We start from the raw sequence: 19,211 nt of genomic DNA on the forward strand, positions 1-19,211 counted from the left end.
CTTAGCATCTGTTTCTGGCAGAATGTGGTTTAATCTACTTCTGGAGCATTCAGAAAAAAATGATGTTCTGCTTGAGAGACTGTAAATAGAACTAAACTGCATACATGCATGTTTTAATTAAACCTGATCAGAACAGTATACAACAGATAGATGTGCTGTTTTCATTCAACAAAACACTTATGTGCACACACGCACACACACACTTTCTGTGCTGCAAAGATCTACTGCAGCAATGCAAGTTTCAGTGCTTTACTGCAATGTGCCTTTCACATTGGCTCTTAAACATCCATCTAATCTTATTATATGTAGGAGTGAGGCTATATCAAAGCTAGACCAGTAATAGGGAGCACCACAAGTACTGTAAAATCTCAGCACGCCTACTCAGTAACACTTCCAGTGTACAATCACCTCACTCCTCTCAGCGCTTCCCCAACCCAAACACACAGGAGGTGCTGTAGATGGCAAAAAGTTTCTTTATGCAGAATACTGGTCATATACACACTCTCCCTTAAACCCCACTGAGCATTTATGAGAGTTTTGATTTTTTTTAAACCACGCAGTTCTACATGGACACTGGACACACTGGAAAACCATGCTCATTTCAATGGCATGTCAGTGGTACTCTGCCATCTGTCAGCATTCGGTTATTGACCTATTTTGATGCACCCTCTGGCTGATATTAACCAATACGATTGTTAAATTACAAACATTTCCATCTGTATCCTGGTTACCTTAAAGGAATGTGGGCATATTTGCAAAATAAACGAGGAAAGATATTGTAAGAGCTGTGCAATTTATAGACCATCTGTCCTCTGCCTGCACTAAATAGCATGAGAATGAAGAAGATACCAGATTAAAACTTAAAAACACTCAAAAACATTAAAACACTCCTCTACCAAGATGGCAGGTGGACAAGCATGGGGGTTGTACCATCTTCAATTGCACATTGAGGGCACAATTAGATCAATCAGATTGGCTTTCCACTTCACAGCAAAACCACAACAGGTCATTGTCAAAACTGTGTCAGCAGAGACTTGTCAGGCCCACTCACCAACCAGCTCTGCTGGACTGGTTCCCAATCTGATTTGCCACGGCAAACAGGCAGCAGCTCAGCTAGGAGAGGCTATAATCAAAAACTATTTCATTTGCCCCATTAATTCAGATACGACCAAAGCCATATAATGTCTGTTGAGCAGATCCACAAAGGGCCACAATGTCTTGGTGAAAGAGGGTGGTATTAAGCTATAATGACAAGTTGGCCATCATCTCCAATAAAGTAGCATTTCATCCTGAGGCTCTACTATAGTAATGGTGGTCTCCATCACCTGTGTAGAGGCCCTCCTGATTTGACAGTTGGTGGTCGCTGGCAAATTGAATTCACACGTGTGCTCCTGGTAAGCAGCAAGAACTTTTTTTTGAAGTGACTGAAGCAAGCTTAAACATAGACTAGAGAGTGGATAGTATTTTCTTTCCCTTTAAGAGTGCAGGATGAGTGGTGACACACAGTGGATCATTTGAGTGGGGAGATTCTTCATCTCTGTGACAAACTCAGAAGACATGAGGACACATCACCTATGTTGCCAACATGCAGCAACTACCTTCCATAGCCTGAATCACCAACAAGACTGCATAAAGCTTAATATGATCACTGTGATTTGGCATTACTTGGATGTATTCATGGATGTTTCATGCCTCACCCTGGACAGTGGATCTTTGCATGCCCCTTCTGCCTCCCAAAAACTTCTGTATCTGGGCTCTTTCACCAGAAGGCGGGGAGGAGGGGCCTATAAAGTGTAAGATTACTCCAGTTACTACCTGGAGCCTTCCTCACAGACACACACGTAATATTGCCTAATACTATGTAGGTCTCCCTCATGCTGCCAAAACAGCATCGCCATCAAAGCATGGACTCAGCAAGACACACAGTGGACCTGCCACAAAGATTTTAGCAGCAGATCCTTTAAGTCCTGAACCTGCGGGGTGGGGTCTGCATAGATCGGACTTGTTTTTCAGTACATTCTACAAATACTTGATCAGACTGAAATTTGGTGAATTTAGAGGTTCAACACCTTGAACTATGTGTCATATACTTGTAACCATTCTTCTAACCATTCTTGAACAAATTTTTACAGGGCATATTATTCTGCCAAAAGAGGCTACTGCCATTAGAGAATACCGTACATGTCAAAGTAGTATCCATAGAAATGCCATGACCCAAGGTCTCCCAGCATAATATTGCCCAGAGCATCACACAGCCTCCTCCAGCTTGCCTTCTTCCCACAGTGCATCCCAGTGCCATCTCGTTCCCAGGTAAGTGACAAACGTGTACCCAGCCTTCCACATGATGCAAAGGAAAACATGATTGCTCCATAGGCCTGTTCTGATGTTCATGTGCACATTGTATGTGGACATGGATCACTCTCAATGGTCTGTGGCTACACAAACACAAGCAGCAAGCTGCGATGCAAAAGTGTCAGAACACAGTGCAACACAGTCACTATTAACTTTTTTAGCAATTTGTGCTACAGCAGCTCTTCTGTGGGACTGAACCATGCCCATGTCACTGAATCACTGGTTGTCTGTCCTTGGACCAATATGTATTAACTACTACAAACTGGAAACAAGACATGCTGTTTTGGAGATGCTCTGATGAAAGTTGCTCAGAAACATGCACTTGCCCATTTCCCCTGCTTCTAGCACATCCATTTACATTTTTGCCATATAATCGCTGACACTTTTGTCCAAAGTGACTTACAATTATGATTGAATACAATTTGACCAACTTGCTCAGGGCCCCAATAGTGGCAAATTGGTGGTGGTGGGGCTTGAACTGGCAACCTTATGATTACTAGTCGAGTATCTTATCCACTGAGCTACTGAGCATTCTCTTGTTGTCTATTGGTGCAGTACATTAGGCAGGTACCACTGTATTGAGATAATGTTGTTTACCTTACCTGTCAGTGGTTTTTACTGCTGTGGCTGATTGGTGTGTGTCCATGCATGGGTGCATCATTATGACAGTGCCCAAAATGCAGAAATCCATTGTAATAAATGTGCCAGAATCAGAAAACAGCATGGCTGTGTGTTGGGACCAATTAATTAGAACTTTACAAAGGAAGGATTATGAGAAGTAACGGGGACTAAAAGAAGAAACAGAGTGAATATGGATGGTTAACACCATGGTGATGGGGGCACTTGGGGCTGTGACCCCCAAGTTGGAGGAGTAGCTGCAACAGATCCCAGGAATGACATTTGTAATTTCAGTTTGTTCTGAAAAACAGCTCCACCTTTCTGCCAACATTGATCATGTGAACATTAAAATAGACAAATGTTTAAGCACTTTCATAAATGACACAAGACGCTCATTATATTTGAACAAATTTGAAATGGCTGCCAGAACACTTTAATGTAATGCTGCATCTATCATTGGTCATTGCAAAATTTGTTGGAACTGAAGAAGCACAAAGAACCTCAAACAACAGGAATCCCCTCTCTCTCATACTGGTGATCACTAATCTCTATTCACCCTGCACAGGACCAGTCCTAATGGCCTATTGTGTGCACATTAGAATAACCCATAGACAGACATGTTAAATTACTGGCCAGAGATTATGCCAAATCTTGCAGAAGCAAAACATCTCACTTTCCCTTTGCACAGCCTTCTCCATTTCATCTGACAGGCAGCCAAACCGAAGTGCATAAAATGACCAGGCAGCAGATGCAGTTTTCTAAGGCTGTATCTTTAAAATAATATTACTAAGCAGCTCATGCATTCATTCATTGAATGGGAATTGCAGTATAACATTTTAAACACAAGTATTAAACATATCTTGCATTTTTTTTAAATCTGCTTTGAAACTAAAAAGGCTCAGCATTAAGAGCACAGGGTTCATCCAGCTCTTGATAGCTATATAAAGAACAGCATTTGAACAGTCAAGTTACTTTATAAATCAAATGCATCAGCATTGTTATAGGCTTTCATAAATAGCCATCTCCAATAACACTACCTCTAGGAAACTTGATGCACATCTTTAAGCGTAACCATCAAGGCAACAGGACAGCCCATCCTGTTGCTAAGCAACATAACTTTCCAAATGATTGCATTTAGCTTGCTAGCTTCAGTCATTTTTTTTTGCTAGCTAGCTTCCTTCATTTGAAATGCTATGTGAATATTCAAATGGTAGTTTGTATACATACACAAAATTTTCTTGACCAAAAGCTTCAGCTTGCACCAACACTGCAATCCAATTTCAGTTATTCTTAAAACTTGCATTTGGCAGTTGCCAAGCTCATTTGCATGCTTAAAAATACAGACTTTTTGGGGACCAATAAACTAACATACGGACACATTTTTACCACAAAACATTGGATAACATCAGCAATAATGTTTGGAATGCTAGCCCATCGGCACACACTACAGTTTTGAAATGTGTTTACATTAGGGGGCTCATCACCGAGTTTCACACTGATGAGACTGCAGCACAACCCAGGCTGGGATCTTCCTTCGAGGGAAAGGGCATCACATGTGCCTCAGCAAATATACACATACATTTGGAGAACACCACCAGAGCAGTACAAGTGTGTGTGTGTACAAGAATGTGTTTGTGTGTTGGTGTGTGCGAGTGCGGGGAAGAAGCAAGGTGGGGGGAGGGGGGGTGTCCTAATTCAAGTGACCCACTACGACACACAGGGTTTTAGCTGCTCATGGCTGGACTGTGTCTTTCTTACTGTCTCCCTGAGCATTACTAGAGATATGCTCAGAACTACACTCATGCTTGTCTGCACAGAAACTCAACCTCTGGCAGAAGATCAGATGCTGACCCTGCAGTCAATATGGAGGCTTTCTTCATGCCGGAAGGGTCTTTGAACAGGTCCCTTAGGGGGGCTTGAGTACTGAGCTATGACTTACATCCAGAAAGGCAACAGAAGGGCCTGCTACCAAACTTCGGTCATTTCACCACAGGTCTTAAAATGGACAGGCAGTGCCAGTGACTTTCAGTAACAAAATAAAAATTACACAAATAGCTTAGTGACACCAATATATGGGTAAAACAAAATAGAACTTGCACTTCTCATGAAAAAATGTGTTTAATTTTGTGCATCATAAAGCTTGACAAATTAGAGTCACTGGCAGCAATATAGGGTAGCTTCAAACTCCAGTAAAAAAAAGCAAAACTAAAGCAATACAAAGGTCCCAATAAAAACTTATATTGCAATTTTCTCTGATAAGAGCCACCACAATGCCATGCGGCATACGCATTTATATTTTGCAGCAGTTACCAAAATTAAATTACTGCTCTGAAAACACACACATGCACATCACATACTCTCAGTCACGCAGTCACCCCCCCCTCCCGCCCCGCCCTGTCTGCCAACACAACCTGCATTGAGAAATTGATCTTAATTCAAAGTATTATTTAATTAATTAGTCATAGGGTATTTATGGAGAGGAAGTGATGGAGACACCGAAGGATTATTAACACTGACTACTAGGGACAACTGGGTTATATTGATTAAAGACCAGAGTTAGCATCAATCTTCAGGCTGCGTTATGTTTAGGCTACAGTATACGCTGCACAGTTGGAGGGCTAATCGTATTATCATGCTGAATTCATTCTCAATAAACAAAGTAATACAGAAATAAAAAAGGCATACTAGATCAAGATGGTCCACAACAGAGCAAATCCAATTTTTTCACCACTACTCTTTAAACAGGAATGAATGTGTAAATTCTGAAATGCTTTTTTCTTAAAGACAAAAACCCCCAAAACAAAGATTTTTGTCTCTACAGTATCAATACTCTTATCTTTAATCTTTACATAAAGAGCAAAACATGTAGAAAAACAAATGCAAAACCTGTTGCCAAAAGCAAAGAAAGTTTCCCAAAAAGTAATAGCTGATGTCAACATTCCCCGACTTTTATTATTATTTTTTTTTAATGCATGTCCTTTCATAGGATACATTCCATCACCAAGTGACACTGCCCTACTTGCAGTGCATGTCCTACCTATACTTCATGCCCGTCCTCATGCTCTGGTCACTGGAGGAGGGCACGCTCTGCACAGACAGCTGCCCGAGGCTCCGCGCCACCATGGCCACAGCTCTGAACTTGCTCCGGGTGCCTGTGTTTGGGCTGTTGGCATTCTGCCTGTTCAGCCTGTCGTCCGTGCTGCGGCTCATGGACCGGTGGTCTGTGCACACAAACGAGACCTGCATCCTGGCCCGGAGGATGCGGGATGATCAGGATAAGCCAAATAATCACCCCTCTTTCCCTCCTGCAACAGCAGTGGAAAAAGAAAAGGCAGGTCTCCAGGAGCAAAGCTTTGTTTGAAGTTCCTCTTTCCTACTAGAACTGCTCTCTCTCAGTCTCCGCCTGCTTCTTAGGTCTCAGCCCTGGGCGAGCTGGAAGGAGATGGCTGGAGGCACACGCAGGCAGCAACAGAAGGAGCAGGGAGTGTGTGTCATAGAGCGCTTCTCTGTGTATTGGTCGCTCGGACACACAGCCGTCTTCTGTGCTGCTGCCGTCGCTGTCTCTAGCTGCCTCACTGCGTCTTCCAACCAGCAAGGGAGACGCACGGAGCTTGGTTACCGTGCCGATCAACCCCACAGCATTGCCTGCTCAGATCCCACGCCACATACGCTCTCAGGCAGTTCCAGCAAACACTGTCTTACACAGCGCTGTGTCCACAGAGAAGTGGGCTCTTTCTCCTAATGTCCATTTTCAGCAGCTCAGATGCAGTCTCTGCAACCTTCTGTTTCAGTCGACCAGCAGATTTAACGTAAGCAGCATCCAGCTACTTCGAGCACAGCATAGCAGGTTATTGCTAAGGGGGAACAGGACACAATGCGTTCGAACACACACCTGTGATGAGCAGAAGAGAAGCCACACTCAGCAGGAGGAGATGTCTTCTGTAGGGAGCCCAGCGTTTGTATGTCACATAGTGAGGTGTCTCAAAATCAACTGCTGCTGCTTCGCAGGGATTCAACTTATAAGAGTGTGCCAAGAGCAAGACACAAAGAAGCAGACCATGTGTGAAGGGGGGAGGGACAGTGAAAACGGACTGAAACGTGGGGAGTGTGTGAGGGTAAGCGACCGTGAGAAAGAGAGAGAGAAATAAATGAGGACCTAGACCAGGGATGCATGAGTGGGGCAAGAGTGAGTTCTCTCCAGTGTGTGGTGTTGTGAGGCTTGGATTCTGAAGTCTCTCCCCAATTCCCTGTTTTTCATGGACAACTGTGGAAGCAAGATGCAGAGCGCTCAAGCAAGTGCTGCAAACACGAAAAACCTCGATTCAGAGGAGGGCCCTTCGAAATGTGCACTTGTGTAAAATGCACATTATGCAATTGAGACTGAATGTCTGTCAAAGAAAGAGGAGGTAAGGGCAGACCACAGCACTGCTGCCACATTAAGAGTTCACCTCCCAGTGGGCCTGTCCAAATCTGACAATTTAGCTATAAAGCAAACCGGTTATATCCAATTTATGCCACCTCTCCTATCTTCCTTGCGTGTACTAAATATATTTTTCCCATAATTGACAGCTGTTTCTTTCAATTATGTGCCGAAAAAAGCCAATTATCATAGTGCTACCTGAGTGTGTGACATATCCAAAGAGAGGAAACATATCAACCAATTAGATCAGCAATGAAAAGTAACTCACCACATGGAAGCCCAGGCTAAAAATAAGGCTGGCAGGTCAAAGGACGTTTCATGATAGTTAGAGAGTATGGGATTGGCTAAAGAACCAAGAACCTGCTGGGGCACGTGTTCATAGAGTGATAAAATATTCACACTCATCTACCTAGGACCTGCCACAAGTCTATTTAGAAGATAATTACAAGTGATGTAGAGCAGAAGACCACAGGTGTGTAAACGTCAGCAGAGCAGTGCTTTTCCAACAAAAGAATCCAGCCGACCCCGTCTCCAACTCCCCACACACACACACACACACATTCCAACAGGGTTTCAGAGGTCTAGCTGCATGCCTCTCCTTGCAGTCCCATTTCACAAAGTACCATATGTAGCATGTAACCAACAGACAATTACACACTAATACTCACAGGCAAAGTGGAAACATGATGCCCTGTTAGGATATGTTTCTTGGTACCAAGAGTCATTTCTGAGCAGGGAAAGGGGTCTCTCTTACTGTATTGAGTATCAGTACATACTACGCTGGTTTGAAAACCACACCAAGCTACCGTCACACAACACTGAGCACGAGATCGGCCATCTGGGATGCTGCTCATTTTAAATGCTTTGACCTGCGCACGGGTTATAGTTGCCAGGTAACGGGCAATCCATAATCATAGCTGGACTGCTGTGAGCATGTCAATTCATCTGGCCAGTTAATTCCCATTCCAGCACAACATGACAGAGGTAGTTAAATATAATGAACATTGCTGTTAAGGGACACATTTTTGAGTGATGCCAAAATTACTGCTTAAAAGGTAATTTAATATATCAGTCTCAATGTATTTTGTTGATGGATATATTTAACTAGAACGTGACCACAGTTGCCAAAACAACCACTGCCTGTTGTCTGCAGTGTCTTAGTTGATACTTGTCAGCACTGTTTTGACCAACTGTACATGCTGAATTAGCACCGGCAGTCAGCCTGAGGTAGTTTTCTGATTGGTTATTCAGTCTAAATTTGACTTGAAATGAGATAATATAGTCATAAACTGCATAAGGTTTTTTGTACCATTGTGACTTGATCTACCTATGCAGTGTTTATTTAATAAATGTGAAATGTAGCTATGCTAACATGGGTCTACTAAAATCTGAAATCCGTTTTTTTTTTTTGGAGAATCAGTCAGTTAGTGTCACAGTTAAATTGTGAAGCGTGACTGTGATTGGTGGAATCCCGAACAGGCCAGTGACTGGCTAATCAACCTGTGCAGCTTACTTTTTTTCTGGTTCTGGGCCATTGAGCCACTTCTTGGGACTTCTTCACAGCAGATAGTGTGGTCAGTCCAGGTTTGAGAAAATGTGGATGTGGTTTGCCATGAAGGGCATGAAGAGCCATAACTCTATTCTCTCATTATTACCTTTAGCGCCGAGATAAACTGCCCATATAATTTAAAATATTCTAAAAATAATCAAATCCAAGAAAACACTGGGCTCTTTTAAGCACATCTGGAGTTATGGAGCTCTCCATGTTCTGGTAAACCTTTTCAAGAAGCCATGAAATTAGTTTTTGTAAACTGCCAATATGTGGCGGTAGTGAGGCATTCTGTTTAAACTACTGTCGTGGCCAAAAGTTGACACTAGCACAAACTCTAGATTGTGAAGAAGGATCAGAAGAACTGCATTAACTGCAGCCATTTCTTGCCATGAAAATTAACTTAATCACAAAAATTACTGCACTCCAGCCACTGCATTTCAGCCCTCCCACAAAACGTCTTGCTAACATAATTTCAGGGATGATTAATGAGGATAAGGCAGCTGATATCACACTGTCATGCTGATTAGAAGAGCAAACTGGTTGCTTTAAAAGGGTAGAGGTGCTTGAACTTTCTTCTGTTAGCTATGGTTACCTCCAAGGAAACATGTGCAGGCATCACTTCATTGCATCAGAAGGGCTTCACAGGCAAGGACATTGCTGCCCCTAAATCAACCATTTATCGAATCAAGAACTTAAGGGAGAGAGGTTAAATTGCAGTGAAAAAGGCCAGGACCATCTCCTAAAGAGGATGCAGCTACAGGATCAGGTCAGGTTAGGTGCTGAGCTTGCTCAGGAATGGTAGAAGGCAGGTGTGAGTGCATCTGCATACACAGTGAGGCGAAGGCTTTTGGAGGATGGCTTGGTGTCAAGAAGGGCAGCAAAGAACCCACTTCTCTGCAAGAAAAACATCAAGGACAGACTGACATTCTACAGGAAGTATAGGGATTGGACTGCAGGGGACTGGGGTAAAGTTATTTTCTCTGATGAAGCCCCCTTCAGATGGTTTGGGACATTTGGACAAAAGATTGCCCAGAGAAATAAAGGTGAGCACTACCATTAGACTGGATGTATTTGTCAAGTTAAAAAAAGTGAAATGCTTATAATTGCACTTTTCTATACTATATAAACATCTGACAAAAGGATCTAACAAGAAAAAAATTAAAAAATAATTTTTTTTTTTTTTTAAAAAAGCAGCAAACTTTGTGAAAACCAAAATGTGTGTCAGTCTCAAAACTTTTGGCCATGACTGTAGAGGTTCAGATTAATTCTTGCTCGCTCTAACAGAAGCTTCTTTTTAACGCAGACCTCATTCTCCACGGCACAGTGAAGCTCCTAACTTTACTCTCATATTATGGCTCAAGTAGCTGACTTTTGATTAAGAGCCTAACTGAATCTTATGCAAAAACCTAAATTGTGTGAAACTACTCTTGGAAGCAGTGTCTCCTCACACAATCCAAGTTACAGCAGTTTACTGCAGATTATATCGTAGACCAGACTGCAGTAAAGCACAAAACCAGCCTAATTTACACATCATGCATTCAAGCCTGTTTGTAAATAAAATGCGAGAATGATATTACCAAGATAAATGTTCAAAGCCTGATGAGAAAAGGGCAATGACAGATTCCCACCTAGTGCAGACAATATTGTCAATTACACTTCCACAGCACAACCAGAAAATCAAATCATCATCATCATCAGAGCCATGTAAATTCTGGAGCTATAGAGAAGATTTAGACCTTGTGTCTACTCCAATCACTCATGCCAAGATACTGTGAGTGTCTACAGGGACCAGAGGCTCAACATACATCAGGCTCCAGGCATGGGTCACTCACAGACAACACAATCAATCACCGAAGGGACAGGCAGTCTGACAGTAATCATCTAACTACTTCTCTGTCTGACCCAAGTGCACTCCCTTCAGTCTCATCAATCAAACTCCAAAAACAGGAGGGAGCAAAGCTGGTAAAAGGCTAAAACTCCACAAGCAGGGTTTGAACAATGGGCTGCTTTTGTCATAATCTCAGATTGCCAGAATGACCTGACAGAACAGGGTCTTATATATATCCATTTCTTCTCAAGTTCATTAGGGAGAACTTGGCTTGATATTGGCTGGAGCTACCATACTTTCCAACTACTGTAGTTTCTGAACTTGGCATAGTGTGGAAGAGAGCATAATTCCCCAATGAAATGCCTTCAAAATGAGCAGTTAATTGAGACAGCTACTGCTGAAGCAAGATGAAGTTTTACGCATTTCAAAAATTCACATTTAAAAAGTTTTCTAAATATCAAAATGTGAAAATTTACAATTTAAGGTAAGATTAATCCGAAATCAGTAGTAATGTGAAAACTCCAATTTCAAAACACTGTTCTTAGTATGCTCAGTGGAGTGTTTCATCCAGTAGCACTGAAGTTTGTGCTCTTGTAGAAAATGCTGCCGTAAGAGAGCAAATTACAATTCATGCAGGCTTCTCTGAACCGATCACTGATTGCAAGATGAAGAGTGTGGGTGAAACAGCAGGCTAAGATCCATTGCAGAAATCTCTAGTGTTGTCATGAACACAAGTATGGACCTTCCATGGGAGGTACGACTTTTCTGCAACTTCTTGAAAGTGAGCAGCAGGGTTGACCAAGGTGTGCAATTAATCACCGCCACGAGTCTGTAAAACATTGCTCTTAATTTCGCAGTCCTGGTACCTGTAGGTGTTGTGCTGCAAGAGTTTGGGGTAAGGAACACACTTCTTGTACTTTTGGGTAAAACTGTCTTCATATTTGTTCTCAAAGCACCGGATTGTTTTGTTTGTGTTCTGATATACTTTGTGTTTTAAGCATATGGGATTTAATACTACCATCTCGTGGTGATCATAAAGGTCTGCACAGGGGTGTACCATCTTATTCTGTAAGGTGGGTGCATGTCTATAAATGCAGTTACCTTCTTAATTCTGAAGGACATCCCTTAATGCATGATCACTTTCTATTTTCTTATATACATCTTATACTTTATGTTCCTTATATCTGAGGTCACTCTACTAAACTACCTATTAGGTTTATACATTGATCCAATTTATCTTCCAGTTTCATAAATGTCTTCTGTTGCACAGTACAGACTACAGAGAGTAAAATGATTCGTTTCGGGATAGTTCTTCAGTAAGCCAAACAGAAAACTCCTGTCACGATTCATCCATGTCCCTTGAGGCAAAGATGTGGGGAGGCAGCAGGGGATCTCAGGGAAATCCTCCCTGTATAATCTCTCCATTTCTGGGCAGGCTTAGGAAATCTCATGAGATGCCCTCCACTCAAACATGAAATGATCATAAGCTTGGTCCATAGCTAGAGACACAGACATAAGGTAGTCAGCTACCATGCTTACATTTTTTTTTCTGATAAAGAGCCATTGTGGCTTTCCTTAAAATCTTGGCTACTAAGGAGTAGATAGAGGCTTCAGAGAGATAGAGGCTACAGCGTATTTTGTGTCAGATATACAGCATATTGCTATGGAAAAGAAAAAAGTATACATCACATTTGATTTTAGCTTCGACACTTATAACACATTTAATGAAATAGCAAAGCCAAACTGAAGGTAGGGTTTTCTTTTCCTTATTAGCCAATTTCAATTGTGGTGAATGATGAGAATGATGAAAATGAAAATTTTAACACGCTTTTATTTTCTTTATACATTCATCACAAATGACTCACGCTTACATAGAAAAAGTACACCGCAAACATAGCCATGTCATCCGAATTTTAATTATGCTACAATATGTGCATACATGTAATGTGCTTGGGGGGCATTTAAGCACTAGCTATGCTGAGCTAATATATTAGATGTAATTTAATAGAAACTTGTTAACATTACTTGCTGCAGGATCCACAATAACATTAAAAGTTCTTAGTTTGTTAGTTGGAATCAAGAGTAGGTGAATGGTACAAAGCCTGAAGCAGAGTGATGCAATTTAGCCTGGGGAGAGCAGTGGATTTTCATAAAGTTGGAGCACTGGTGTTTTCTCTTGCTCCAAGATCTCCACAATACCACTTAAGCACAATGGCCCATAATGAAATTGCACTGTATATTTTCACAAGCTTGAGGACTTCTAGGTAATTTCACAGAGACCTGTACCATATTAAAACGCTTAATGCTGAAGCCGAGTTCGGTGAGGTAATCACTACCACAAACGATTCATTGTGGAAGTTGTAACATGAACTTTAAACATGAATCATAAGTATGAGGCCATAAAGTAATCAAGAAGTTTACCATGTAATTAGGGGTTAGCATTTAATGCTAGGCAAAAATGTGTTTTACATACATTTGTAATTTGGCAAACAGGCATGATTTTCAGTGTGTGGGTATGCATGTCACTGTGTTTGTCGATGCTAGAAAGAGCAGAGACCTGACCTCAAAGCAAACTGAATGTTGTAGCGAAAGCAATGCAATATCTAATTTATTTCAGATACAAAGGCATGTCTTACTTGCGGTATTGTCTGTTGAACTGTACATGCATGTTTCTAGACCAGAAATATTAGCAAGTAGCAATTCTTAAAATTAGTCTGATTCAGCTTGGTCATTGGAATCGTGTTTTTCTGGCTTGACCAATGCAATCCAAAAATATTTGTTTCAAGGAACTGTTTGTTGTATCAAAACATACAAATTTAGACAAACCTTAATACAATCTTAATACAAAAAAGAAAAGTGAGTAAAATGGGACAGAGAAAAAGGGACAAAAATGAAATGGGTATATTTCACACTGAGGAAGTTTATGCTCACATCATGACAGATAGATAGCTAGATAGATACATGCATGTTTACATTGCATCAAGTGTTCCAGTCCAAAGGTTACTGAACCCTGATATTTGTACCTAGCACAACATATTTCTGCCCACACAGCACTGGACAAATACATTGGACTGATATACGTGTGCGTACACACAAGTACACACACACACACACACACACACACACACACACACACACACACACACACACACACACACACACACGATGGCAGGAGAGCGACTCAAGTTGTCATCAGCATTGCTCAGTCATACCAACAACTCCTACAGATCAGAAAGAAGATTAAAGTGACATACTGCACTGCAAAAAGTGACTGTACAACATACAAGAAGAATGCCCAGAAATATTCACACTAAAATTCAATGCACATGTGTATTTTCAAGCAGGTCTGCACATGCTTCTTTCCAATTTATCATTGATGGTCAGACAGAAGTAGACACTTACTGCCACCCAGTGGCACAAAAAAGAAATGAGCAAAATTACAGACAGACCAGTTGATGAGACCACATTCTTCATGGTGAGAAATTAGAGCTGCTGCAAATCTCAATCACCAATCAATGAACTGAAATAATGGATGCAGACAGGGGTGTTCAGATTCTTGGAGACACCTCAGATTAAATGTTTTGGTTTTTTTTGGCTAATCTGCAGCACCTAGTGGTTGTATTGTACATTACACCTACAGACAATTGTAACTTTACCTATATTTCACCATTACAGCTACTAATAGGTCCCTATTGTTGTATAATGGATTGATAATTCTTTATTGGATTATTTTGAAGCAAAAAAAAGTGACACTAGTGTTGCTGTACTCTTTCTGTCATCTCATATTTAAAAACAGAATTAACGAATAAATGGCACCGTTTCCAACCTCATCCAACTTGCAACAGAGAGGGTTTTGGTGGCTAAATGGCAGAATGGTGCAGCAGGAAGCAGTAATACAGGTTCACAAGATAAGACATAGGCAGTTCTTCATTACTGTCCTTTAACATATGTAGAGTCTACTTGTCTCATCTTAGAATCCAAGACAGATGGACTAATGAGATGTTTTGAACAAAGAGTTTTATTTATTCAAGGTCATTTAGTTGTGTAACTTCACAACTAAAGAGTTGGATTGAACTTGTATGTCTTCTGTCAGAAACAGATGACTTCACCATCCAGATCATGGTGGATGTATAAGACAAGTAGCATAAAAGCTGTACTGCTGTTGACAAGCAACGGTAAGGCAATCTCTGTCGCCATTTAATTCTACTGAGTGCTTAAACCTATAGATGCAGCTCCAAAGTTCCTATAGTTAGGACTGCCTATAGTTGCTATAGTTAGTTCATTGCATGGCAATCAATGCCCAGCCTAGGCCACCTTTACTGACAACAGACCCGTTCAACAGACCTAACTATGTGACATGTTTGTGTGCTAGAGTTACAAGAGGGTATTAGCATTTTTCATGAGGGGGAACAGGTCAGGGTAAAAGTGCCACTCTCTCTTCCGCTCTCATTCTCTACTTTATTTCAAGGGCTTAGACCCTGAATGAGAAAGGATGAGAGCTGTCGGAAATGCGAGTACCTGCCTGACACCGATGCAGTGACCATAACGGCACAAAGGATAACTGCTCAAAGCGAACAAATCCTCCAGGTTTGTGCTCCTAGCTTTAGCTGAAGCAGCTAAAGTTTCTGAATCTGAAACTCAAGCCATTATTTTTTTGGGACCGATCTATGCAAGTTTCAAAAGACCATGTTTGTAATGCTAAACATTCATAATGCAATGATGACAACTATAATATCAACAGAAATCAGCTCAATAGCATTGTCTCAAACAGAGAAATAAATAAAAAGCTACTTCCAAGCTACTTCTGTCAACTTTCTGTATGTCCAGTAATTGGACTCTGGCGTTCAGAACTGACACTGGATCAGATCTTTATGGTTAGCTGGGCAAGCGTTACAGTAAAACATGTCGAGTGACTGCTGTCCCTGACACACAACACCAGCCTCTGACTAAATAACAGATGACTGGCCTACTACCCAGTAGCTAGATACAACTGAATTGACAGGGTCGTTTGTAATTCACAAGACAAGAACCGATGATGGTAATCTTCATGCAAACTAAATTAGTCACTTTCAACACACAGATAAACAGAGATGGTTTCAGGGTCACTGCCAACATGACAGAAGCCAAGAATAGAGCTGGTAGACACTGTGTTCATTGAGTATAACCAGTAATACTTCCCATAAAAAAAAAACTAATTTCACATTTTGCAAATATCCATCAATCTTTGACTTAACAATAAGAATATAACATAAGTGCATTATGGACCACAAGGCTGATGTGTAGCAGGGAGCGAGACTACCTTCCCACACTGCCTGAGAATCACTCCTAGCCCCTTTGCCTGAGGCTTGATATGCACTTTTCACATTGTTGGGCAAATATGCAGTGACCTAGATAATGAAAATAAAACCAGAGGTCTTAGAATGGTGTGAAAGCAACAGGCTGGCTGGAGGAAAGTGTTACACCGCAGCAACAGTACTGCAGAGAAGTCCTGCATGAAATCAAACCTGTTGCAAGCCAGGCTGAATTAAAAGCCATGTGCTTAAAGTGCTGCGCTAAACTGAAGAAAGAAAACCAGAGCCAGAGCCCAGCAGGCGAGTGGCCATTGTTCTGGATCAGCCATCCAGCATCCAGATATTTTGCTCCAGACCATACTGTTCTTTGCCCTCTCTCCCGGTCCACCGCTTCAGGTCTGACCCCCTTACCTGTACTTCATGCCTGTCTGGTAGGCCACACACTCCTCCAAGGCCAGGCCATTCATCTTGAGGAAGTCCTCCATGTTCTTGACCTGTGCTGCGATCCTCTGCTCGCGGAGCCTCTGGAGCTCGGCTTGGTCCGTCTGCCTCTGGGCCTGGTTTAGCCCCTGGTCTGAATGGTAGCGGCTAACACCGCTCCGGATGCTCTCGCTGTACGACATGGACAACATCCTGCCCCCACTACTGCTGCTGCTGCTCTTGCGCACGCCGCTTCCCGGCCCGGCCGGTTTCGGGATCTGCGGGTTTTCGGAAGGGAGGGTGGATAGGCGCCAGCTGATGGGCCCTCCTGCATACCCACCCGCAAACATGATCCAACCCTGTGCCCACTCCCCACTGCCCTCTCAAAAAAACAAAAACAAACAAACAAACAAACAAACAAAAAAAACGCTTGCACACCCCCCTCCAGCACCTTTCCAGTGCACAAAATGTGAACAAGCTTTGGGAATCTGGGACCAGGATAGAGGCGAGAGCTGGCCGGGCTTAGCCATCGCCTTAAATAGCACAGGCTATAAAGGAGGGGCTGAAGAAGTTGGGGGGGGGGGGAATGGAGTAAGAGGGGGAAAAAAAAAAAATACAGCTTGGTGTACCCAGTACTGTGGGCAAGCTTCTTGTAATCAGACCTGATCCCACCCTCTTTTGTGACTGATACAATAGCAGCAGTAGCAACAGGGTCCCAGGCAGGTGGAAGCAGCTGCTGGGAGACTCATGGGATGGGACACATGCTAATAACCTGTCCATTCAGACTCCATTGGGGTTCCGCATTCACACATGCACTAGAGGTCATCCATAGACAAACAGCAGCATTCATGAATACATGGGGAGAACAGAGCTGACAAATGGGAGTGAAAAGGCGTGCAGCCAATTAGTTTGCTGCATATGTCTATAAAGCTTCCCAATACTTCATGGCAGCCTGATAAACAGCAATGTGCTTAGTGAAACCACAAGGTACAGCAGAAAAATAATACTGTGTCAGACTTTTTTTTTTGCAAATCAACTGCCTTATTTGAAGTAGCGGATTTTTAAAAAACGTTTTTAAAAGGCATCGTACTATGGTGCATGCATGAGTGAGCGTGGCAGAAATGTTTTGTTTATTTTCATAACCTGCACACACTAATCTGAAGCAGAGCAGTGCAGTGACAAAAATAGATTGGGTTACACTGAATATATAATTAACAGGTGTGGTTAGGCATGCCACCATTATACCTAATTAAATTAATCCCTTTCAATTCCCTTTAAAGCAGAGTGCTAGCTGGTGACAGTGCAATGATGATTTAATCATGGCAGTGAGCATAGAGGGATAGCAGCTCCAAAAAAAAAAACAAAAAACCTCAAACCATTAGTTTTCTGTTCACTATGATAAGAATAAAATTAATATTTACATATTTATGATATGACTATTAAAAAAATGAATTATTCTATTTTCAGTAAGGAATGATGTGCCAACTGCTTGAGGATACATTTAATAAATCACAATAAGTGTTTTTTTCTTATGAAAAAAAAAAATCAGTTGTATTTAGTTAGCAAATGAGATATATAATTTTTAAATGGGGTGATGTTCAGGATCAAAATCCCATTGTTAGAAATTGGACACAATCTTTATGTGCCTCCCTGAAGTGAGGAAAATAGTGATGCACTTACATTTGTGCCAAGAGCAGGTTTAAGGAGCCAGTAGCACAAGTGCCTCTTGTGCTAGTGCATGTATTTCTGTGGCCAAAATTCTTTAACAAATGGTGATAAAATGTGCATGCACCCTATAAAATTAGTAAAATGCAGCATTAGGGAGCATTTACTCCCCATTAAATGTTAAAGTGACTAAGCAAACTGACCAACATTACCCTAGTCATTGCATAATGGGTCTAGATTAAATAAATAAATGATACATTATCTCTAGAAATACTTGGCCCCTTTAGTTACAGGCCAACTAATATTTAGTTTTAATTTTGAATACAAATATTCATTATTAATTAGTTTGCACAACTTCAAGCAACATGTACACCAAACCCATAAGCTAGCTACTCACAAAAGGTCTAAAAGTAGTTAATGCATTACTTTTTTGATGATTAATTTTAAAGCACAAATATACAACCAGTCTTAAAAGTGTGTACAGGATTCCCAACCTCTATATATTGGCATATTATATTAAAGACTCATCTGCAGGCATTTCACGCTGCCGTAACAAATGCATTTTTCTGAACAATTTCCATATAGATTTCAGACAGCAACTTAATTTATAGATGGGGAGCTTGAGAAAAGAAGCGAAATCTACAATGAGATGTTTTAAACTCTTTAAATTGTATAATGTATAAAATGTTTGAATAATTTCATTAAACGCAATTATCATGAAAGACTAATCATGACAAATTTAAGATGACTAATCATTTTGCTCAATCATTAAATTCCACAAATCACATTTACATCACAACAAATTGTATGTGAATTAGTTGGAAAGAAAAACTTCGTTATCTAGACCTGTTGCTTTAGTGTCAGCTCATTTAAGTCCAGGTCTTTTGTTTTCTAAAGTGCCAAAGTAGCAATATGCCACACATTTCTTTTGACGAAATTATGTAGATAAACTGATATGGTATCATTTACATATACACACCCACACATATATACACACCTACAAATCTTTATATGTAAATAAAGTACACAATAAATATAAATATGTAAATAAACGACAGAACATAC

General features: G+C 41.2%; 1 protein-coding gene across 10 annotated transcripts in view; it reads right to left on the bottom strand.

Moving 5' to 3' along the window:
- kcnab2a (potassium voltage-gated channel, shaker-related subfamily, beta member 2 a) overlaps positions 1–19,211 on the bottom strand; it is a 75,986-nt gene that overhangs the window by 21,376 nt on the left and 35,399 nt on the right. The window contains exon 1 of one of the 10 annotated variants that reach the window (XM_027001957.2): positions 6,863–6,942. The exons of 7 other annotated variants lie outside the window; for them this stretch is intronic. Coding sequence is in view for 2 of the 3 variants with exons in the window: in XM_027001949.2 (XP_026857750.1) it covers positions 6,008–6,216 (209 nt within the window). In the remaining variant the exon portion in view is untranslated. 2 more of the 10 variants (XM_027001949.2, XM_027001950.2) reach the window with 2 other exon arrangements.

The sequence above is a fragment of the Electrophorus electricus genome, chromosome 20 (assembly GCF_013358815.1).
Source record: "Electrophorus electricus isolate fEleEle1 chromosome 20, fEleEle1.pri, whole genome shotgun sequence".
NCBI lineage: Eukaryota > Metazoa > Chordata > Actinopteri > Gymnotiformes > Gymnotidae > Electrophorus > Electrophorus electricus.